We start from the raw sequence: 24,743 nt of genomic DNA, 5'->3' as shown, positions 1-24,743 counted from the left end.
CTACTATGGCTTCAGCTGCGGCCTGTTGTCCAAGGCCGAGAGGCTCAAGTTTAACCTGGAGTGTCTCCACAGGACCTTTGGCCGGTGAGCAGAGGGGCCACTTCTGGCAGCCCCTTGAGCATCTCTCCAGGGACCTGGATGGGGGATGGGGGAAAGGTGTCCAAGGCCACCAGCTGGAGTGGAAGCCTGGTCTTCTCTAGGGGCTGCAGGGAGTGGGGGTTGAGGTGGGGGGCTGGCTGGGCCCCGCCCCTGTCTTTGGGCAGATGTTATGCAGCAGGTGGGGGGCTGGCTGGGCCCCGCCCCCGTCTTTGGGCAGATGTTATGCAGCAGGTGGGGGGCTGTCTCCCCACAGCTCTGGAGCTGCGTGCTGGACCAGAAAGCGGGAAATGCAGTGAGGAGAGTACAGCACCTGTTCCCAAGCACTCTCCGTTAGCCCCTAGATCTTTGGGGTGGGGCAAGGAAAGCTCTCAAGGTCATCAAGCCCAGCCCTGCCCTGGCACAGACAGGCCTCAGAGACCCCGAGAAGGCCAAGGGCCAACAGTGGGATTGTGGCCGAGTCAGGATATGGCTGTAACGAGGGTCAGGAAAAGCCCTACACGGGGAGTCAGTAGTGCTGGGTGGCGTCTCAGTCCTGCCCCGAACCTGCTGGCAGGACCCTCAGCCTCCAAGGGCCTCAACTGAACCATCTGTAAAATGTCTCAAGGCATCTGCCTGCCTCCCAGTCATAACTGTCCTCCCCCTGGTGACACAGTGATTGGGCAATGGCCTCTAGGCTCTCGGGGCCATGACATCACTCTGCACAGCTGATTGGGGAACAGTGCGGGGGAGCGTCCTGGTGAGGAGGCAGGAGAAGTTTAAGAGGCGGCTGGGCCTGGAGGAGCAGGAGGGTTGGTCGGAGAACAGCCTGGCCAGATGTGACCCCACAGGCTGAGAGATGGCCCCAAGCCCAGGCTCCGGGCAACATGCTGGAAGTCACACTTCATTGCACATTCCAGGCCACCCTCAACTCAGCCTTGGGCCATTTTCCCAGGTCATCTCCTTCTCAGCCCAGCTGCCTGTCCCTGTCTACCCTCCCACAGGAAGCCATCCAGGCAAGGCTGGACATGCAGGGGAGGCTCCCAGTTGGCCTTGAACCTAAAGGCCCTACCCCCAGGATGGCCTCTCTGAACACTTCAGCCAGAATCTTCTCCAGACTAGGGCCTGGGGCTCCTGTTCTCTGTCCAGGAGGGCAGCAGTTACACTCCTGGCTGGAAGATATTGGGCTGATTGTTTAATCTTTCTCAGACTCAGTTTTCTAATCTAATTAGTCTAATTAGGGTTCTCCAGAGAAACAGAACCAACAGGCTGTGTGTGTGTGTGCACATAAAAAATATATATAAAGAGGTTCAGTTTAAGGAGTTGGCTCACACGATTATGGAGTATTATGGAGGCAAAGTTCAAAATCTGCAGGGTGGACCATCAGGCTGGAGAACCAGAAAGAGACAGTTCAATGGCCACTTCAAGTCTGAAAACCGTCTGCTGGCAAAATTCCCTCTTGCTCAGGGGAGGTCAGTCTTTTGTTCTATTCAGGATTTCAACTGATTGGATGAGGCCCACCCACATTATGGAGGGCAATCTGCTGTACTCAAAGTCCACCAATTTAAATGTTAATCTCATCCAAAAACACCCTTCCAGAAACATCCAGGATAATTTCTGACCACATATCTGAGCACTAGGGCTCAGCTAATTGGACACACAAAATTAACCATCACAGTACTCCAGGGCAAGTAGCAGGGAGGAGCCATTATCCTAGAGCTGAGACAGAGCTGTACAGAGAGGACCTCCTGCAGGTGCCGACAGCAAAGGAGCTGAAGAATAAATACCCAGACTCCCTCTCCTACCTCCCCACAATATCCTGCAAAATCCGGTAGAAATCCAGAGGGCAAGGAAGCCACTAATATAGTCCAAATGAGTCAGCCTTCTGGGGCTCACAAGAGATGGAGAAGGATGGAGAGTGGATAGTGACAGACACATAGAAGATGCCTAGCTTAGCATCTATTAACATTTCCAGAATTGAACTGAGGACATCTATGAACCCAGAACCCCAACAGTGGGATGTGGGCATCCAGGGGGGTCTGCCCAGGCGGGGTGAGGGGAGACCACTCTTTCATTCATTCTGCTGCAATTGGATGTCCTTGAATGGACAGATGAGGCCCACCTCAACTCAGGGCCTCCAGTGACTCCTGCTGCGCAAAGGAATGGATCCAACCCCCCTGGCATTCCAGAGCCTCTACCCTCTGGCCTCCACCACCTCTCCACCAGTTCCACCCTCTCCATCCCAACACACATCCTGACTCTGGCCTAGCCAGGGGCCTTCACAGCATTAGGGTAATCTGCTCAAAGTCAAGTCTTTTATGGATGTGTTCTAAAGAAGCGTTTCTCAATCTCAGCTCCATTGACATTTCAGGCCAGATAATTCCTTATTGGGGTGGGGGACCCAACTGTGCATTGGAGGATCTCTGGCAGCATCCCTGGCCTCTACCCACCAGATGTCAGTAGCACCCAGTCTCTACCTGTGACAACCAAACATGTCTCTAGACTTGGCCAGATGACCCCAGGGAGGCAAAGTCACCCCTGGGAGAGAACCACTGTCCTAAGGTTTGCCTTCATCAGTTTGACAATATTTTGTTGATGCCAGGGCTGTCTCAGTCCCTTTTAAGAATGTCTGCATCATCTTAAACATCCTTCTATACTGTGACTTTTGAATAACTCAGGGAAATTTCCATTTAAGAAGACTTCTGCCTTAATTTCAAACACAGGAGCACATTCTCAAGCTATCAAGAAAATAAACTGCTTAAGAGTCGACCAGCTGAGAAAAGAATCAATCTCATTCTCCAGATTAGGAAAACTATCATCTCAGCATCTCCCGCTCTGATACCCCTGTTATCTTTCTTCCCACATGAGCCTGTGGGGTGAAGAAATGATTCCAGAACTTGCAGGGGTAAACAAGACTTTTCTCTGGTGAGTCGTAAGCAGGCACACAGAGCCTCATCTCATACCGAACACCAAAATAAAGGCTAAATATCTTTTTAAAACCATCACAGAAGCTATCACAATTGGATAGCTATCAGATCTCTGGACATGGAAGGATTTTCAAAGCTTAGATAGAAACAAGCCCAAAGGAAAAATAATTTAGCACATTTTATTAAAGAAAAATTAAATATTTGTCCTGCAACAATAAACAGCAAAAGCATTGTTTTCCTTAGAAAAATAATTTGGCAAGTATTTACCTAAATTATTTGTACGAAAAGTTTTAAAAAATTGATCCATTAATCTTATGTCTAGGAATCTAGCCCAAAGCCAGAATCCAAAATACAGAAGAAGCTTATTGCACGAGGATATTAATTATAAGACTATTTATAACAATGAACACCTGTTAAGTCTCTTACCTGTCAACCACTTGGGGAGCAGTTAAGTCAAGCTTAATTGGACCTCTGTGTACTGTTTATTAGGCAGCACTAAAAACTGACATTACCAGCTCATTTAGAGTGATACAGAGAAGGGATGCTGACCCCGTGCTGGGACAACCAAGCAGGCATGGGGGGCACACACGGTGACTCTACGGCCCTGCAAAACCACTGCAGGTGCACGTGTCTGGGGACACACTGATAATAAGAAACCCCGGGACAAATACGATACACTCAGTGTCACCAATGATTTTAATCCGCCTAGAATTTATGTTAATTTAGTCTGAATATAACATTCCTTTTTACAAATTGGAGGGAGGTCTAACTTTATTTTCTTCCAACTGGACAGGCAGTTGTGCCATCACCATTTATTATATAATCGACCCTTTTCTCCCTGAGTGTAAATACCACAAGTACAGGTTCTAGTAATATCAGAAGAGGGGGAAATTTGCACTGAAAACAATAAAATAGAGTTTCTATTCTGTTGAAACTCAAAAACCTGAAAAATAAATGTTGATTCTGGGTGGTAGGACTTGGGGCTGTGCGGCTCACATCACAGCGGCCTCAGTATCACCTGGGAACCAGAATCTGCATTTAGCCGGGTCCCCAGGCTATTCCCAGGCACACTAGTTTGAGCAGCACAGCTAAGGGACCTGGATAGACTGTGTAGTATGATGGGGAGAGAATAAGGTTTGGAGCTGGTCTTTATTTTGGCTTTGGACATGGGCCTTCAATCTGTACCTAGACCTAGACTTGCTGCCAGGACCCCCTTGGGAAAAGGCCCATCACCCTCATCCTCCTCATCTCCAACAGGAGGGGGGAGGGTCTCAAGATCCTCTCTACTGATTGTTGTGAAGACGGCAGCGAACGAGGGTGGGGGACACACCTGGCGCATATTACAGGCCAGGGCCCCAGAATTGCCCATTTGCAAAACACACTAGAGTTTGCTACCTGAAATCTCTGATCTTAGATGAATTTTTGAAAGAGATTTGGCAACACTTTTTTATATAAAACTCTTATTTTGAGATCACGTAGATTCACATGCAGCTGTAGAAATAATACAGAGAGATCTACGTATGCTTTACCCAGTTTCCATAATGGTGGCATCTTTCAAAACATAGTAAATATCACAACCAGGATATTGTCACTGATACAACCCACTGCTCTTATTAATCTTTTCCTAGTTTTACTGGTAGTCATATGTGTGTGAGTGTTTGCATGTATGTGTGTGTGTGTGTGTGTGCACAAATTCTATGCAATTTAATCACATGTGTTTACGTATGCCAATAGTTTCTAAACGGTTTGTGCAAACAGAGGCTTCCCAACCTTTTCAGGGGCCCTGGTTAAGCTTACTTTTACCCTCAGCAAAATAAAGGATTGATTAAGCAAATAGAGTAAACAGGATTGAAGACAGGGGGAAACATTTAACCAAGTTCAGGACAAACTCTTTTCAAGAGCAAGCTCACTGCCCTGAGTCAGTGAAATCTCAGCCACGTCTGCATCCTGTTTTCCACCCTACGGGTTTTTCCTTTCTTTGTCTCATTTTTCCACCAATCCCAAAGAGGGAAGCATCCTTGACCTACTCCAGATGCTTGGTCTCTCTGTGTCTGTGTCCATCTGTGTCTCTCTCTTAGTTCTGTGGCACTGTCCCTCTGCTTCATGCTCTCCCAACCTTAACCCTCACCAGCAGTACATACATTCAAAACATCACCTCTCAGGAGCCAAATACCGAGAACCCCCAGGAGCACATGTTGGCCACCCTGTTGCATTTCTGTGTTGAGATAATTATCAAACAGATAAACTCCAGCCAGAAAAGCTAACATCGTGGCCTGACTCCAACTATGTGGAATCCGAGCTCCTCCCTGGGAAGGAGGGTCTGTCTAAGGAGATTATGAAACTCCTGATGGGAAGAGGCAGGGAGAGGAAAGTGGACATAACAGGACTGCAGCAATGGGAAACACAGCCAGGTCCCAGCTAGAATGGAGGGCAAGCTGTACACAGGAGAGGACTACAAGAAAGAGTTCGACTCCCAGAACTGCTTAAAGACGTACTACACCTTCGATTCAGGCACCGTAGCTGAAAATGAAATCTTGAAATTTAACCTGAAAAACCTCTTTGAAACCTTCTCTTCAGGTGAGTGTCTGGTCTCCATCTCAGGGAGAGACAGGGCTGCACCTGACAGGAAGAGCTGCCGGCGGCAGGGGACCTGTCCTCTGGGACACTGCTCACCAAGGATGTTGCAAAGGCAGCTCAGCCTGTGAACCCATGAGGACCTCTGCTGGGTGGCCACTGAGCGGGACCTAAGCACTGGCCTTAGAAGCCAAAGAGCCAGGCTTGAGTCTACGACAGTCAGTCTCAGTTTCTTCCCCTTGTGAAATGGGAAGGTAACTCCTGAGCTGTGGGGCTCACAGGCTCATGCTGGAGGGGATATGAGACAACAGACATGAGCACACTGCCTGCGTCTGACTATCTCTGCCTGTCTTCCCCTAAAGCCGGGCTTTGTAGCCTTGGCTCATGAATCCCCTTGAAAATCTGAGGAAAGCTCTGGTGCACAGGTGTGTGCGCGCACACACACACACACACACACACACACACACACACACACAGAGTCACACTCCTAATCTTTTACTCAGAATTAAGAGAGTTCATGGATACACAAAGCCAAACCACAGCTCAGTTTACAAAACCCTGCTCTTGGGCGTCAGGCTGGGTGATCAGCAGAGATTATCGCCCAGGTTCCTCAGTGCACACAAGGAGAGGCTGAGGTGGGAAAGAGGGGGGTGGCCAGCCCAGGTCAGACTGCCAGTCAGTGGCAGCAGCGAACTTCAAGATCAGTTAACGCAGGGCTGCCATGCACAGTTGGGCAGGGAGTATACTGAACAATTAGGGGTTACTTAGTCACTCAGCAAACATTGCCTTACTATGTAATCAGTGCCAAGAATGGAATATTAAGCAATGTCCACAGAAATACAGAGGAAAGAAAGCTTAAGGCTCACAGAGACATCTGAGGAGACTTTCTAGAGGAGGGACCGGCACTAAGCCTTGAAAAATAGACAGGTGTGTTTCAATGGAGAGTGGAGGAGGGAGGAAGCAGGGAGAAGAGGGCAGTGCACTTAGTGCTACTCTGAGGCAAATATCCTTCCCCTCAACTCATCACTGGATCCCCTTGCCTCCCCTGATTGGCTGAGCCAGTTTTGAACCCACTGGCTCAGGTCTTATCCCTTATCAGAAGCTCTGTCTTCTGCGACGAGGAGGTGGGAGGGTGGGCCATGGGGGGGCCACTCTCACCATTGTTTTAAACCCAGAGTCAGAAGAGTGTTGGAAATAAACCAGTTCCAACCAAGAAGTCAATCTGAAACCTGCCCAGAAGTGCAGAACTTGCCCTATCAGGCCTCTGGTAGCAACCCTTGGGGCAGCAGGGGGACGTGGTGTGTGCCAGGCTGTGCCCCACCCACCAGCTGTCACCCCCTGAGCCCCAGGTGTGGGGGTCTGGACTCCCCACACAGCCTGGCTGCTACCCAAGGCAGGGTCGGGTCCCCTGTGAGCCACCCTCCCCTGCTGGCAAGCCCTGGGGCAGGGCAGAGCCTGGCATCTCCATCCACCACAGCTGGGCCTGGAGTAGGGTGTCCCCCGCTCCCACGCACCTGGAAAACACTGTCTCCTGCAGCAGGAGTGAGAGGTGACGTACTGATCAACACTGGCCCAGGCCCTACCATCTACCAGCTGCTCTCGGCCTGTGAAGCCTTCCGGGAGATCATCGCCTCAGACTACTCGGAGCAGAACCCCCGGGAGGTGAAGAAGTGGCTGAAGAAGGAGCCAGGGGCCTACGACTGGTCCCCAGCCATGCAATACGTGTGTGAGCTGGAGGGAGACAGGTACCCACGGCCACCATCCCGCTCAGATGAGGTCTCCCCATCACCCGCAGGCCAGAGCCTGAACCTGCCACCCTGCTTCACCTGCCACTTCCCTACAGGTTCTTCCTGACCTGGGTCTCTGACCCAGAGCACCTCCCTCTCTTTGAGTGAGTCCTGCCTCCAGCCTCAGAGCTGCCTGTGCTCTTAGCTTTGGTTGCCCTACTGGGCTCTCCATACTTTGTATTCCACCCATCCTGCAGGACCAGCTTCAGTCCCGCCTCCTCCTGGAAGCCTCCCCTGATTGCTCTAGCCCACACAGATCTCTTTCCTCTGGTGCAGCTTCTCCTTAACCCTAATGTTGGAGGGGAACTTGTTATGGGAAGACATGGGCTTCAAGGAATCCCCCTGAAGCACTCTTACAAAATCCCACAGACCAACAGCACTGACCCCTCCAGGCACCTTCCCCATCCAATTCACAGAGAGGGAACCCATCTACCAGAGCCCCAGGGGGGACAGGCAGGATGCTGGCCCTGATTTTGCAGCTGAGGAAACTGAGGCCCAGACATGGAGAGTGGCCTCTAGGCCACCTTAGAGCCAGGACAAAGATCAGAGTTTAAATTCCTGACCCATCCTTGGGCCATGGGGCTCTGACCTAGTTATAGGTAGGGGCAGCCTGAAGTGGGACAGAGCTGGAGGGTCTCTAAGCACAGGGTCTCCACATCAACCCAGCCTGGGCTTCATTCATTCCTGTCATCATTCACGGAGAGCATTCTGATGGTCACTCCTGCTTCTAGGTACTGGGACTATTACAGTGAACAGACAAAGTCTCAGCCCCAAGGAGCTCACATTCTAGTAGGGAAGACAACACAACCAAGCTAGATAGAGATAGGTATTCAGGGAAAAACAAGTGTTCTAGAGAAGAATCTTCAGCTGAGTAGAGGCCTACAAGAGGTAGGGGTGCTGTGTTAGGTGGAATTGTGTCTTAATCACCTCGGGCTGCCATAGAAATGCCATAGACCCAGTGGCTTAAACAAAGACATGCATTTCTCACAGTTCTGGAGACTGGAAGTTCAAGATCAGGTCTGGTGAGGGCCCTTTTCCTGGCTGGTAGACAGCCGTCTTCTTGTTGTGTCCTCACAAGAAGGAAAAGGAAAGTCAGCAAGCTCTCTAGTGTGTCTTCTTTTAAAAGGCACAAATCCCACCATGAGAGGCCCCACCCTCATGATCTCATCTACCTCTAATTACCTGCCAAAGGCTCCATCTCCAAATACCATCACATTCATGTTAGGGTTTCAGCATATGATTATGAGGGGGGCACAATTCCGTCCACAGCAGATGGTAAGAGGAGGCCTCTCCAAGGAGAAGCCCTTGGAGCAGCTTCCTGGGTGAGGTGAAGGAGGAAGGATGTGAAAATCTGGGGAAAGAGAGTGTCAGGCAGAGGGGACAGCAAGGGCCAAGGCGCAGCAATGGGAAAGAGCATGTTTAACAAAGCATCTTTAAAGGGTCAAGGGCTGTAGGGAGGAGCCATGTGGATATGTTGCTTAATGGGTACAAAGTTTCAGTATGGGGTGATAAAAAATTTTGGAAGCAGACAGTAGTGATAGTTGCACACATTGTGAATGCAATTAATGCCCCTGAATTGTACATTTAAAGTGATTTAAATGGCAAGTTTTTGTTATATATATTTTACAACTTGAAAAATTAATAAGGCAATGTATCAAAAATTGAATTATTTTGAATTATCAAGAAGAAAGATAAATAGAAGGAGAGGAAGGAGGAAGTGGACAAAGAGGAAGGAGGAAGAATCAAATGTCAAATCCCCTGTCACCTACTAGCTGTGTATCCTTGAGCAAATCACTCAACCTCTCTGTGCCTCAGTTTCCTCATCTGTATAATGGGGGAAATATGATGTCCCTCAAAGAGTTGCTCAACAGGTTAAATTATGGGCCTTGCCCATAGGGAGCCCCTGCATAGGGGGCGAGGGGTGGAGGGAAGTTGTCATAACTTTCATCATCACCTCCATGACCCTCCTCCACAGGAACAAGTGGCAGGAGAAGGAGGCCCGTCTCCGAAGGACAGCGACGCCGGTTACTGAAGTGTGACGCGAACCAGCCACACCCACTGGGGCCCGCCCAGGTGCCACCAGTTGACTGCGTGCTGACCCTGCTGGCCCTGGAGTGTGCCTGCCATGACGTGGACGCCTACCGGGCGGCCGGGCGAGGCCTGGTCAGCCTGCTGAAGCCAGGCGGGCACCTGGCCACCGCGGTAGCCCTGCGCACCCAGCACTACATGGTGGGCGCCAAGAAGTTCTTTGGGCTCCACCTGGAGAAGGAGACGGTGGAGAAGGCCTTGCAGGAGGCCGGCTGCCAGGTGCTGAGGTACCAGTACTCCCCCGTCAGCTACTCAGAGGCCCACTGCATCAATGAGGGCATCTGCTTTGTGGTCGCCCGCAAGGGTCCCGGGGCCTGAGGCCAGCCTGGCAGAGAGGGCCTGCCCCAGAAGGGAAGTCAGGGCCAGCGTTTCTTAGAGTCTCACTCCACAGCCCCCTAATGCAGGGCCAGCCTGAACTCTACCCCTTCATTCTTATTACTATGTCCCAAGATCACAGGTGAAAAGCAGGGTCTCCCTGCCCCCAGCCCAGGGATCTGTCCCTCACACCCTTTTCTGGCTCATACTGCACCAAAAAATCAGGAAAATAAAGTGGCTCAGCTAGATATTGTCTTAATTTGGTTCCTCCCCCCACCACCCCGAAGCAGACCCTCAGACAAGGATTTGAAAGCAAAGGAAACACCAGTAGGAGCGTGGGAAGGAAAGCAGGGAAGGCAGGCAGACAGGCAGGTAATAAAGGGTGTGTCATCAAGCCCGTCACCACTGTGGGCAACTGGAGATCACCTGTCGGGGGGCTTCAGAGTCGCCCCACTCCAGGAAGTTGGGGCATTTGTCCACCAACTCCCAGGGTCGTGGTTGAGGGCTGCCCAGGGTGCATTAATTGGCCAGGATTTTTGAGCCTGTCTATCATGTGCAACAGGAAGAGACACTCAGACAAAGACTTGCAGGGCTGGTCCCTGGAAGTTGGAGGGTGGGGCTGGTCTGGGCAGCCTGGCGCTTCTGCTGGAGGAACAGGACCTCAGGTTCCCAAAGCCCAAAGGCATCTGCAAGAACTAGATGATTTCCGGGCCAAACTCCTATTCCCCCTTGGGTGGGAAAACCAAGATCTGGGAGGAGAGGTGACTGGTTCCTGATGGCTCAGTGAGTCCACTGCCGAGCCAGAACCGGAGCCGCGGGCCAGGTTAGGATGGACCTGGATGGGGGGTGGAGCTGCCAGGAGAGGGTACAAAGTGAGACCTGGAGAACCCGGGGGAGGCAGGGGCCTGTACCCAGCCCATGGACTCTGTGCTCCTCATTCTTTCTTCCTGAGGTCACCCCATGGGCCCAGTACCCTGGGCTTAGGAGGGGAACCAGAGGTCCAAGGCAGCTCCCCCAGAATATCTGTGAAGTGAGGTTACTATGGACCTGGCAGGTGATGGAGCCCCAGGGAGTGGTCAGCTGTACTAGGCCAGGCAGAGCAGGGAGTCAGGCTGCTCCATCTCTATGATCAAGAAAACAAGCTCTTGGAGCTTTGGGAAGACCTGGGTTACATCCCTAGGAGAAATTTCACGAAGTCGTGTGTCTCTCGAGACACTCCTTGCCCACACAGCCGGCCAGCTCACACCCCAGCCAGCTCCTGACTCTGGGCTGACATGTTCTCTCTGGGATGTGGGAGAGTGTCGGCCTTTCTCCAGCAAAGCCTGGCTCATACAAAGCCCTTCATGCTCTCTGACCTAGGGCATGGGCCCCTCACAGCTCCCAGCGTCTACATTAGTCCATGCTCCATCAAGCAGTCTCCCAGAGCAAATGCAGTCAAGCCCCTGCCCTGTTGGAGCCGTGGGCCTCGGGAAAAGGTCCCAACAGGTAACGGCCCACGAGGCTCTCCACAACCTGGCTGCAGCCACCAAGCAGGGCTCCCTGAACGTCCAGCCACCTCCCACCTGCACGTCCTCGCTACAGAAACCCGTCCTCTCTCCTCCAGCCCATGCCCCAGCTCTAGACAGCTTCCAACAAGGTGTCCAGGACACAGCAGTGACAGGGAGAAGGGTTGAGCCAGGGCTCTTCACCCAGACAAAAGGGCAGCCTCCATTTGCTAACCTGCTGCTAAAGCCCAGTGTTTTCCAAACTGCTTCTATTGTGTTCTTGGGGGTCCCTGAGCCCTAAGGCAGAGGGCAGCAGCAGGACAGTCCTCCTCCTTCCAATGTCAGCTGGGACGTGGGCTGCTGACAGGAGAGAGGGGGCAATGTGAGGCGGCAATGGCTCCCCATGACCACCAGAGAGCAGTGCAGGGCAGAAAGCTGCCGGCAGACGTGCAAGGAGAGCAGATTTCAGGGGTTAGCTTGGAAAGAAAATTCCATGCTTGGGCCCCTTTTTGGCTCAGTTGGGTCCTGCCAGGCTTCACCGAGCCCAGAGCCATAACCAGACCCCTCAGAGGAGCCTGGAAACCATTGGACAGGAAGCGCCTCCATGATACCAGGATTTGCTGTCTCTGTGGGTCCTGGACACTGCATGTCAGCTGGGGCCCCGGAGACTAGGGCTTTGCAAACTAATGTGCATGTGAGTCACCTGGGGAGCTTGTTAAACTATGGATTCTGATCCAATAGGTCCAGTGCAGTAGGGCCTGAGAGTCTGCATTCTCAACAAGCCTCAAACTATCCTGATGCTTCTGGTCCAAAGGCCATACTTTGAAGATCAAGGCATTCAGGAATGCATCTTGATTTCTGCTTTCCCCCTGAGTAACAGGGTTCCTGGGCACACCTTGGAGTTGGCACACCTAACTTTCTGGCCCCTAGCTCCAGGTGAGAGTGGGAGGAGGCCCAGCACGCCCCCCCAGAAAACATCCCCGGTTCCCCTTCTCCTAACCCAGGCCTGGTGGGCTCTCCTCCCTGTGCTCTTTGACAGCCTTCTCCTCCAGATGGAAGTCCTCAGGGAATGGTCTGAGGGAGCCCCCAGACTCCTCACTCAGCAGGATTTGCTGCTGCTGAGGTCGGCATGTGTTTCAAATAACTAGATGCCTGCCAGCCAGCCCTTCATGGCTAAGACACCCCTCAACCCTCCACATCACCTGCCCTCCTCTGAGCTCCTAAGAGGCAGAGGGGACGGGGTGGATTAACATAAGGACCAAAGATGCAAAGTGGCTTCCACAAAGGCGCTGCCCTTCAACGTTCCCAGCACGAGTCCCTCAAAGAAGGCTGGGGGCTTGGGCTGGGGTTCTCACCCTGGATACGCATGGAGTCACCCAGGGAGCTGGAACCTTCCTGCAGCCTGGGAACTCCCCCCAGACCAACTACATCAGAAGCTCTGGGTTGAGGGACCCAGGCCGTGGTATTTCATAACACTCTCCCGGGGATTCGAGTGTGTAACCCAGATGGAGACCTACTCACCTGGGCCGCTGCTCATGAACCACCTGGGGCGCTAATAAAATGCATATTCTGGGGCTTCCTGGTGGCGCAGTGGTTGAGAGTCCGCCTGCCAATGCAGGGGACATGGGTTCGAGCCCTGGTCTGGGAGGATCCCACATGCCGCGGAGCGACTGGGCCCGTGAGCCACAACTGCTGAGCCTGCGCGTCTGGAGCCTGTGCGCCGCAACAGGAGAGGCCGCGATAGTGAGAGGCCCGCGCATCACGATGAAGAGTGGCCTCCGCTTGCCGCAACTAGAGAGGGCCCTCGCACAGAAGCAAGGACCCAGCACAGCCAAAAATAAATAAATAAATAAATAAATAAAAAATATGTACTTAAAAAAAAAATTTTAAATGCATATTCTGAGTTGATAGGTCTGAGATGGGCTGAGAATTTGCATTTCTAACGTGTCCCCAGGTGATGCCTCTACTGCTAATCCCAGAAGCAGTCTGGGAAACAAGACTACAGACAGGGGGACCTCCTCTCGTCCCCCCAGCCTGGCCCCGTGCTAGCTGGGGGAGGGGGACTGAGGAACACAATAAAGTGGTCCAAGTGCAAAGCAAAGCAATGACCCCCGATGGACCACATCCTTCAGACCTGGGGTATTGAATGATTCACAAAAGCCTTCTAAATCAGCAAAGCCAGATCGCTCTGTGCTGCCTCTACTGATATGTCATTGGGAGCATCCAAGAGTCACTCATTCCTTCTAGAAGTTCATCCACAGAGCAACTGTCTGTATTTTAGCCCCACTTGCTCTCCTGCCCTCCCGACTACAGTGTCCAGCCACCTCCACTTGCCAGACATCAGCCCCTCTAACTCAGCAGGTGCAAAGGCAAAGTCCCCATCCCCCATCCCTGCTCCTCCTCCCCCGTCCCCACCCCAGTGAGGACACTTCCGCCCATGCCCTCACCCATCCCAACCTCCTTCCTCTCACCATCAGTTGTCACCCTGGCTCACCCAGGCCTCTTCATGTTACCTCCTAAACAACTCTTCAAATCCACCCAACTGCTCTCAACCCCATCGCTGCCTGAACCCAGCTATATTAGCCTCACTTCAATTCTGCCATGCATTCCTGACCGGTCCCAGCCTCCATATCTGCCGTTTTGTGCCTGTTTTTTATCTTCTCCGCCAGCCAATGAACTCCTTGGAGCGCACAGGGCCTGCCACACAGGAGGGGTTTGATAAATGCTGCCTGCATGAAGGAAAGAGTCAGGGGCCCTGGTGTCCAGTCCTGGCTCTGTTCACTCACTTGCTGACCTTTGGCAAGAACTTTCTTTCCCCTGGCATCACGCTCCTCATCTGAAATGGTACCCAAAGATGCTTAAACATCAGTTCTGAGATCCCTGTGAGGGGATGTGATATTCTGTAGCTTACTCCTCCCCAGAAGCCAGGAGGGTCAGCTGAGTGTCCCAGGAGAGAACAGCCATGGGGCCCCCTGAGCCCAGGAGTGACCCTTTTTTCTCTCCCTCTCTCCTCACCACCAGCCAAGCCCTTCCCTGAACCTGGACGTCCCAGCCCGAGAAGGGTCAGGGGTCCCCCACCCGCAGACTCTGGGCAGCAGGATGGGCATCGGAGGGAGCTTGCTAGAAATGCAGACTCTCCGATCCCAGCCCCGACCTTCTGAAGCAGACCTGCACTTTAACAAGATCCCCAGGGGCTTCTCATGCATTACAACCTGAAAAGCCCTGATTTAGAAATGCAGAGATGAAGACAGGGTGCTGGGGGGAAGGAAGGGCAGAGGAGGGGGAGCAGGGCTCCTTCCCAGCAGCCTCCTCTCTGGCCTTCCTCACCCTCCTGTCTCAGCTCAGTGGTTGGGGGTCTCCGCCTCCCCACACAGAGCACATTCTCCCTCCTCACCCCCTCCATTCCCACCACATCACCCATTTCTTCCTTCACGGCACATGTTTTTCTCTTTCCTGTCTCCATCCCCTTCCCTCCCTGGAAAGGACGTTCTCTCCTTCCCTGATGTACCCCCCCGTGCCCATCAGGTGGTACCAGCTGCACAAGTATTGCTGACTAAAGAAGTTGACTGTGTGAAACTTACGATTATGGACTTCACCCTCTGAACTTCAAAGCTGCCAAAACCATCTAATCCAGCAGCTTTGTCCCATTCTTTACATTTCAAATGGGCCAGAATCCAACAACTTTGTACTTCAGGCAGAACATCGAGATTTCAAAAAGCATGTACCAGGGTGGGGTAGATTGCAAAACGGACCAAAATTCTTCCCTTTCCAGCAGGCAACTTGTCTTTGCCAATGACTTGGCTACTCCTCCCACTGGGAGGTCACATCTATTCCTCCTCCTCACTTCCCCACTCCCAATCTGGGTTTGGCCATGTGTCTTGCTTTGGTCAATACAGCATCAGCAAAAGCAATGCTGGCAGGGGCTTGAAAAGCACTTGCACATGGGGCTTGTTCCATCTCTCGCTCCTTGGTATTTACCCAAGAGAGTTGAAAATGTATGTCCACACAGACACCTGTACACAGATGCCGATACCAGCTTTGTTCATAATTGCCCAAACTTGGAAGCCACCGAGATGTCCTTCAGTAGGTGAATGGATGAATATACTGTGGTCCATCCAGATAATGGAATACTATTTGGTGCTAAAAAATAATGATCTCTCAAGCCCTGAAAGTCATGCAGGAACCTTAAATCATATTACTAAGTGAAAGAAGCCCATCGGAAAAGGCTACATAGTCCATGATTTCAATTCTATGATGACATCCTGGAAGGGACAAAACTATGGAAACAGTAAAAGGATCAACTTTTGCAGGGATGGGGGAAAGGAAGGATTAATAGGCTGAGCACAGAGGATTTTTAAGGCAGTGAAACTACTCTGTATGGTACTGTAATGGTGGATACATGTCTTTACATACAGTTGTCAAAACCCATAGAATGTACCCCAAGAGTGAACCAAATGAAAACTGTGGACTTTTTGAGTGATAATCATGTATCAGTATAGATTTACTGATTGCAACAAACGTACCCATCTAGGGGTGGATGTTGATAGTGGGGGAAGTTGAGGGACAGGGGGAAAGTGGGAACCCTCTGTACTTTCTGTTCAATTTCGCTGTGAACCTGAGACTGCTCTAACAAAGTCTCTTTTTTAAAAAAGTGCTCATACACTGGAGCTTGTTTCCTCTCTTGCTGCTCTGGGGAACCCTGTGACCTGGAGCATGTCAAAAAGCTCAGGTGGCCTCTGGATCCTGGTGGCCATGCCTACTGCCCCAGTTGATATGGAGCCAACTGCCAGATAAACGAGTGAGGGCCTCCCAGACAGACCGTCAGCCCAGCCAAGGTGCCAACTGAGTGCAGAGAGTAGCCAAACCAGCCCTGCCCAGCAGCCCTGCCCAGCAGCCCTGCCCAGCCAACTCACAGGATCATGAAATAAAAATAAATGCTTCTTGTTTTCAGTCTCTAATGTTGGGGGTAAGTGGCTACCACACAAAAAATAACTGAAACAGATTTTTCAATTAAAGTGGCAGAGCAAACACACATTTGAGCTCTATCTGTTCTGAAACCCCACTAAAATGACAGTAAACATTATTTCACACCATAAACCCACAAGGACAAACTGGAAAGGAGATGACAGCACCACGATTTTGAAAGCTGGGGGTCAGCCTGATTAGTGGTCCCTAACTTAGCTGCATCAGAAGCCCGCAGTGGTGGATGTGGATAAGCAACACGATTTGCTTTAGGAGACTGGGCTGGCTGCTTCTGGAGAAGGCAGATCAAGCGGGCTGACTGTGGGCGCACAACAGGAGGACTACTGAACACTGTGTGGGACAAGGCCAGGTGCTCACACCCTGCTCATCAACCCAGTGCAGCTGGCACTCCTCGCCCACACACACAGGACCAAGGTGGGTTCTCAGAGAGGGTGGCTGGACCATGAACTACGAGTGGATGCAAGAAGCACCATCCTGAAAATAAAAGGATTATGAAGACTTACAGGCTGAATATCAAGGCCATCCCCTGCCCTGGGGCTTCTTCCCTCTTACTCAGCTTCCAGAATGCCTGCTGCTAAGTGATTTTTCCTCTAGCAGGAGGCTGGGTGGAGGGGGTGTTCTCTGGAGAATCTGACCAAGGCAAGAGAAATTGACTTAAGGTGTCCTATTGACCTAAGAAATCAACATCGGTTGTCCTCCGCCAACAAATAGCTCAGCCAGATCCCCCAACCACCCACCCCCCCCCCCACCCCCCCCACCCCCCCCGCCCCGCTATGAGTACAGAGCTTCTAACCTCTGCAGTGCCCCTCTCCAAGTATGAGCAGACAGCTAAGGATTGCCACACATGTGAGGAGAACCTAATCACTAGAGAACAAAACAACAGGAAAAAAAGCAACATGGAAGAAACAGATTGTGTAGGAAGAAGAAATTTACATCATAATTACTGGCATCTACAAGGAACAGGTTCTGTCCTGCTGGGGCCAAATCAGGGCTTAAAATAGCAGGAAATCCAGAAATCCAGGAAAAGCAAATGTAAGCTTCAGCAGAGGAGGCTGGAATTCTGGAAGGGAAGGGTCCTCCACCCCAGCCCCTCACACCCCACATGGGAAGATAACAAAAATTCCTCCAAACTTCCTTAGGGGTCACCTGACGTGACCTAACACTCCAGCCACATTGACCTTACTGTTCCCAAACCTCGGCCCTCCCTGCCTCAGGATCTTTGCATGTGCTGTTTACTCTGTTTTGCATGTCTTTGGCCTTGGCTGTGGCCATATTTGGTAGATCCTCCCCTTAGCTCTAAACCCAGGTAGTTTATCTGCTCCACCTAGAGCATCTTTCCTTCCCCCTTCACCACCAGCACGGTGCCACATGGTTTTGCAAGGCTCTGTGGACCCGTCATCTTGTTTGCCACAAGTCTGTGAGCTCCATCAGGTTGGGGACAGGTCTTAACTACTTCCGTACACCCAGGGCTGGAACATGGCATGTTAACATGGGAATCAGCACAAATGAGCACATTTCTCAGTTAGCCATTGTCCGCTGAGCTAATCATCACTGGACACAGCCCTCAATTGTCCTCCCCATCGAGAGTGGAGGTCAAAGGCATCACTACGTGGGTTTCAATCCTGATCCCGACACTCAGATATATGAACCTGGGCAAGTTAGTTAAGCTCCCTCCCACGCTGTTTCATCATATACAAAATGCGGTGACAGTGGAGATGAAATGAGTTCATATATAATAGTAAGCACTCAGCATCTCGTCTGGTGCAAGGTAAACGCTATGAAGTGTTGGCTGTTGTCAGGACTCCTTCCCTTTTAATTCCACTCATGTCCAGTGAGCACAGAGGAGGAACCTCCCACCCTGCTGGGCATCCAGGGATCAATCAGTGGCTCAGTCAGAGGTGGTTGGAGGGTGGGCTCCAGCACTCAAAGCCAGGGGGCTCCCAAGGAGGTCCGTAGGGATTTAGGGAACCCCAAGGAAGTCAGTGGGCCCTGAGGGAGCTCCCCTGAAGGCAAGGGGAGGGCACAGAGCTTGACCCTGAAGAAGGAAGATGAGGAGGACATCACCTTTCCAGGATGACACAATCACAGGAAGGAGGGGGAGATACCTGGCGTGTGCAGGTGAGGTAGCGTCATGAGGAGACTATGATAGGAGAGGAAGCTGAGGCGTGAGTGGGGACAGAGCCCAGCTGGGTTGGATGGATGGGATGGGCGACTGGCTGGATTGGGATGTTGCTGTGGTGGTCGGCACCGTGCAGGCAGCCCTGGGCTCCTGCTTCAGCGCCTGCCCTGGTCACAGACAGCCTTGCAAAGGCCATCGAGCTCTCTGAGGACCGGAACAGGAAGTGGAGCCCAGCACCCTGACAAACACCAAAGAACAAGCGTGCATACCTTGGGAATTCTTGAACTTGGAATCCAGACTGGGAGTGGCAAATATTCATGGAATACTTGAGTCTTAGAATCCAACTTACAGGTACACAGAAGCTGAGCATTCTGGAAGCCTCTAGAAGACAGGCATGTTCAAGGCTGGCCCAATTCTCTCCCAGATTTGGCCTGTGTGGTAGGACCCTGGTCTGGTTTTCAGATTCTTCTGAGGAAAGTGGGAACCTGGGTGAGGCTGGGCTCTGAGGCCCTGCCCTCCCCACACACCTGGATGACAGTGGGTGGGTTCCTCCTGACATGTTGAGTGAGTGAATCTTCATCTGCTGGTGGGTCCTGAGCTCCATGTCGGGGGCACAGCACAGGGGCACTTCAGGACAGCCCAGATCATAGTGCACTATCGGAGGTCCGAGCAAAGGACAGGGGGGGTGAAGGTTTGTTCAGACCCCCCCCCGATCCCTGCCCCTGGCATGGCCGTGAAGGCAACAATGTCTTGCCCATCTTGCTCCCCATGGGTGTTGGGATGTCTGGGGAAGCAGGAGGGGCTCAGGGGGCAGGAGTCATCCCTGGGGGGAGAGTGATGGGGCCTTCACACAAGGAAGGACACACATTCATCCACTGAGGGGGCTGGTGGGCGAGTGTGTATGGGTGTAGGAGGAAGGGAGTGAGCTCCCCGTCACTGTGGGCTATGCAAACAGAGGCTGAGAGCTCCTGCAGCATGGAGAAGAGGGGCTCCTGCAGCCCAGCGCCCAGTGGGAAGTTGGTCTAGAGGAGGTACCTTGTGGCCTTCCCTTTAGTCCTCAGCCTGAGGGCGGGTGTGTGACATGGGTGTGGCTGGCTGCCCCTGAGAGGGGGCACAGCCAGGGTGAGCACCAGGAGAGAGGGAAAGGAGCATGGGAGAGTCATCAAGGGCTCCTGCAGGGGCTGGCGTGGGCTTGGAGGGGTTTCCACAGGCAGAGGGGCCGGTCTAGGGCTGATCATCCTGGCAAAGAGACTGGTGTGATCAATGGCAGTGGGAAGGTGGGCAGGGGTGGGGCACCCAGCTCAGGAAGGCTGGGTGGCTGGTGGGTGCCGGACCAGCGGATAAGAGGCTGAAGGGTCTGAATGAATAGGGTCTGGCATGTCAGGACTCCTGACGCCTCTTCCTCGGGAAGGGGAGGGCCAGGAGTGAAGGAGGGTGACGTGCTTCTCTGTGGCCATGGTGGAGGGAGGGTCAGAGGCTTTCCCAGAGGGAACATGGCCGGGAAATCCTTACTTTGCAGATGCAGCTGCTCCTGCTGGAGAGGCTGGCCCAGCTGAGACCCGACGGGGGCCGAATGGCTACAGACAGTGGGAGTGCACATCAGTAATTCAGGGAGAAATCCACTTCGTGCTGTTGTTGGTAGCCTACCCACTAGGCTGAAAAGAAAACAATGAACTTCTCTTTGTAATGATAACTTCTGGATCTGAGAAAGACGGCCACTGTCTATTCTGCCGGCCAGTAATTTACCCGCCCCGCCTCTCACCCGGGGTTATAGTGCTCGTTTTAGACCTCAAAAGGCATAACTGCTTGTATTTCCTTCAATTCCACAAAGAAGAAAATCTTTTCTACTGTGGCAGCAAAGGCAGAAAGCTTCTGAAATCCATTAAGAGAGCCCACCATTTGGCTTTCAGACAGTCAAATGACCCCCTTGCTCCTGCATTGTGGTGCTGGGGGCCGGTGAGCTGGGGAGTAGAAAGGTGGGACGGAATCCCAAAGTGGTTGGGAGAAGGACACCATGGATGGAACCCGCCCAGAGTCTATCCTTCCCAAGAGCTGGCAGGAAAGGGGAGTCCCAGTGAAGGCAGGCCCCTCAAAGGCCATGGAGACAACCACCCAATTCACAGATGGCAAAACTGAGACTCCAGGAGAGGGGAGCAGCCTGAGGGTACGAAGCTGGGTGGTAACCCTGTGCCCCAGAGTTTTAGCCAGGAGTTGGAAAGCCTGGATTCCAGGCGCAGCTGAACCTCTCATCAGCTGTGTGGCCTTGAGTGTCATGTGTCACCCCTCCCTGACATGAGGTAGTGGAAGGAAGGTGTTGCCCCGGGTCTCCTCCAAGGATCCGAGGCCTCTCCTCTCCAACTCATCTCCACGGTGTACCAGCCTAAAGGCAGGTGACCTGGTGGGGCACAGCGGTGTCCACTGCAGGGCAGCCAGGGAGGGCCTCAGTGACATTTGAAGCAGGAGGTGAGGGAGGGAGCCACACAGGTATCAGGACAAGTGCCTCCCAGGCAGAGGGAACAGCAGGTGTAAGGACCCTGAGAAGGGAGAGCGGCTGGCAAGTTCCAGGTGCAGGCTATGCAGGTGTGTGCATGCGTATGTGTGTGTGTATGCAGGCCTCTGTGTGTGCGTGCGTGTGTGTGTGTGTATGCAGGCCTCTGTGTGTGTGTGTGCGTGCGTGTGCGTGCGTATGTGTGTGTGTGTGCAGGCCTCTGTGTGCACGTGTGTGTGCATGTGTGTGTGTGTGTGTGTATGCAGGCCTCTGTGTGCGTGTTGTTCGTGCAAGGGTCTGTGTTTGTGCACACCAGGGACATGTGCCTGCAGATCTGTGCATGAATGGTGTGCTGTTCATGCGGGCCTCTGTGCGTGTGTGTGTTCACGTACCTGTGTGTGTGGAGAGCCTTGAGGGCCACTGAAAAGCCCAGGCCCTTCCTCTGAGTGAGTTGAGAGCCATTCCAGACCCTTGAGCAGAGAAGTGACATGATCAGACTTAGGCTTCAAGGCCCGCTGAGGGGGCCGTGTCTCTGCCTGGGCGACTGGCTGTCGCCCTGGGGCCACTCCTGCCCGGGCCTAAGACTGGGCTCGGTGGTGCCACCAAAGCTCTGTTCATCAAGGCAGGAAGCAGCGGGGTGCAAGGAGAGGGGAGAGGGGAGCAGCAGAAGTGGGGAGGCGACTGGGCTCAGCCTGGGCGAGTAATTGTGGAAGAAAAGTCCAGAAGGGAGATCAGAATCACCCTCTGCCAGGGCCTCTGCTCAGAGGGCTTTGTAAATAATGCCCCGAATAATTAAAAAGAGACTGTGCTCCCCTCCTCCTGCCTTGGGAGAGAGATTCACCTGCAAATAAATTAAAACCGAATCCAGCATGTGCATGACTCCAGCGCTCAGGCTGTGTGTGAACCGGTGGGTCCCCTGAAGACGCCTGAGCACCAGGCCGTTCTGCTTATGCCGCTCCGGCTGCAGCCCTGGTGGGCGTCCTGGCTTCCGGCTGCAGAATCCCTCTGAAGCGCAGCAGGGCCCTATGGCCCTTGTCCCCGCCCCATGACCTCCACCTGCCTTTTGTCTGTGGAAAAACTTTAGCCAAAGAATAAGTTTAATCAGAGAAGTGAGAAAATGCAAAAACAAAGGAAAACCGTCCAACAAGACTAAATAATAATAGTTCAGTCATTAAGCATAGTCAAGGACCTTTAGTTCCTTCTCGAGGGCTGTAGATAATATTCTGAGCCATCTCCTGTGAGCTGTCTTATAGATACTGAAACCTCCACCGGGTGGAAGAAGTTAACTACATGATGACCAGGCTGTAGCCACGACACAAGCTGCCACAATTCCAAAAATTGGCCTCAGGGAAACGGGAACAAACCGACCCTGGAACCGAAGACTAACTGTACCTAAAACAGTCAAGATGACGCTGGTCAGACCACCGATGACCAAGTTCAAGATGCCTGTCAGAGCTGACTGTGCTGTTTCTGCACGTAGACCCCTCCCTCCGTCTATAAAAGCTCTTGCCCCCTGATTGTCATGGGGGGAGTCGGCCTTTGGACAGGCGTCCGCCCTCCACCCACGCCCCCGACCCCGGTTGCCTGCATCCAAAATAAAGCAAATTTTCCTTTCCACCAATCTGGCCTCTTTATTGGCTTTTGAGTGGCGAGCTGCGTTACCCCTCTGCCCTGCGCTCACGCTCTCTGGGCCCAGAGCACTGTCCACACCATGGGGTGAGGGAGGTATGGGGATAAGTAGGCCTCACCCACACTGAGTTGTTTCTCTATCGGGGTGGGGCTGTCTGTATGGACGGCTCAGTGCGGCCCAGGCTCCTCTGACCTGCTGAGGGGCCTCCGCTGATCATCCGGAGAGCGGGAAGAAGGCTTTGGCTGATACACTGCGCGAAGAGGTGCCGGCGTTGAATGGGTTGATGGGACAGAGCTTCTAAAAGAAAAGAAAAAGGGCTATGCAAATTCAAGGTAGAATTACGTTATGTAACTGAAAAATATCAACAGACGCCAGGCTGAGCCCTGCTTCTGCGTGGTTGAGAAACCATCTGGAGTCCTAAATTTATCCCCCCTCGGCAGCAATTTTCCTCAGGGAGAAGGGGCTCTTTCGGTGAGCATTAACTCGAGTCCTGGCACCAGGTGGGCCTGAGAGAGGCCATGGGGTCCGGGTCCCCACTGCAGAGCAGGACCCAATGGTCTGTGCCCCAGGCCTGCCAATGGCAGTGGCTCTGGCCCAGTTGCTGGCTACCCCATGGTCAAGAGACCTTGTAGGTGGAAGAAGCCAGGGGGACTCTTGGAGCCTAGAAGGCCAAGTTCTGCCTACCAGGAGGATGTGTCCCACCTCACCTGCAGGCTCTCCACGTGATGGCCCACCTTGCTGAAACACCCCATGTTGTCCTGGCAGAGGCCCAGGGAGGAGAAGTGGGAACTCTCTCTCTCTCTCTCTCTCTCTCTCACTCTCTCTCTCTCTCTCTCACTCTCTCTCTCTCTCTCTCTCACACACACACACACACACACACACACACAGAGGAAAGAGGACCCACGCCTCCCTCCCAGCTGAGGGCTCCAGCCACCTTGCTACGTGCATCCCGCTCGCAGAGCACTCCCCCCCACAGAATCTGTGACCTCCCCCATCCAGCAGCCAAAACCAATTACTGACACCCAATTAATCAACTCTTCCTAGAAACTGAACTCCCAGGCAGAGCGGCAGGGGCACGCTGAGGACTGCCTGAAATCATGAAAGGGAGTCAGTTTAAGTGTTCTGAGCTGGGGGACTGCAGAGGCAGATTTATCTCCCTTTCATCCTCTTAAAGCGACAGAACCCTCTAGAACTCTGTGCCCCTTTCGGCGAGCTGGAATCTGATCAGATGGAGTTGTTCCCCACTACCCGCCCAGGGAGGATTATTCGGGCAAACTTCGCTTTCAAGTCCTTGTCGGCAGGTGATGATGGTGGTAGTAGTAACAGCTCAGTTAGGAAGCACCTACTATGAGCCAGGCTCTGACTTTCCATTATCTGTGACTTTCTACTTGAGCTAGGTGCCCTTGTTCTGGTTTTACAGTCAAGGGAACTAAAAGTTGGTGGATTGAAATCAAGAAATTGGCGGAAACTCACACAGCTGGTGAGTGACGTGCCCACCTTAGAAGGCGACCCCCACCCCATCCTGTCCCATCCCTGGCACTCTACGCTCCCTCCCCTGCTCCATCTCACCCCACAGCACCTGCTCCATGTGACTCACCGCACACGTGACTCAGTCATCTTGTTTATTGCCGGCCTCCCTCAAAAGAATCTCAGGTCCGCAGAGGCAGTGACTTTCATCTCGTCTGTTCCCCAGTGCTACAACTGTGCCTGGCACAGAATGGGCACTCAATAAATAGTTGAATGAATAAATGATATGTTATGAGGATGTTCCAGGCCTTGCTGCCTGTGTCCAAAATCCCAGTGATCCAAGCTGAAAGGAGAGAGATGCCAAAGGGAGGTAGAAACAGTTCCCATGAGAACCTGAGCAAGGCATTGTGGAGGAGGTGACCTTTGCTGCAAGCCATGGAGGGTGGAGAGGATACACTTAGGTAGAAACGGGGGAAGGGGATATTCCAGGCTGTGGGTTGACATCAGCTAAGGACCTGCACAGAAGAAGAAGGGTCTGGAAACCTAGAGCAGACCAGCCCCTGGGTAGGGCTGAGAAAGTGGTACAGGTGACGTGGGACCACAGACCAGGTTTTTGATAGACTGTAGGGGAAGGTGTGAGGTCAGAAGCAGCCCTGGGGAGTCTCATCCCAGCCAGGCAGCTGCACCCCAGGGAGATATAACAAGCCTTCTCATCAGAGCTGCCAGAAAGATGGATTGCCTTCACCGAGGGGCCTCCGAAGTGAGCATTACTGCCTGCCCCCTTCTGCATCTCGCCTCAGAAACTC

General features: G+C 52.7%; 1 protein-coding gene across 1 annotated transcript; it reads left to right on the top strand.

Moving 5' to 3' along the window:
* Positions 1–554: 554 nt before the first annotated feature.
* INMT (indolethylamine N-methyltransferase) lies at positions 555–10,014 on the top strand. Its single transcript, XM_082472115.1, is given in 4 exon segments — positions 555–5,579; positions 7,117–7,321; positions 9,339–9,384; positions 9,386–10,014. Coding segments are annotated over 4 exon segments (789 nt in total). The 5' UTR covers positions 555–5,425; the 3' UTR covers positions 9,770–10,014.
* Positions 10,015–24,743: the final 14,729 nt, after the last annotated feature.

Source organism: Balaenoptera physalus, assembly GCF_965194825.1.
Source record: "Balaenoptera physalus genome assembly, chromosome: 8".
Classification (NCBI taxonomy): Eukaryota; Metazoa; Chordata; class Mammalia; order Artiodactyla; family Balaenopteridae; genus Balaenoptera; species Balaenoptera physalus.
This window is presented reverse-complemented; position numbering and strand designations above follow the sequence as displayed.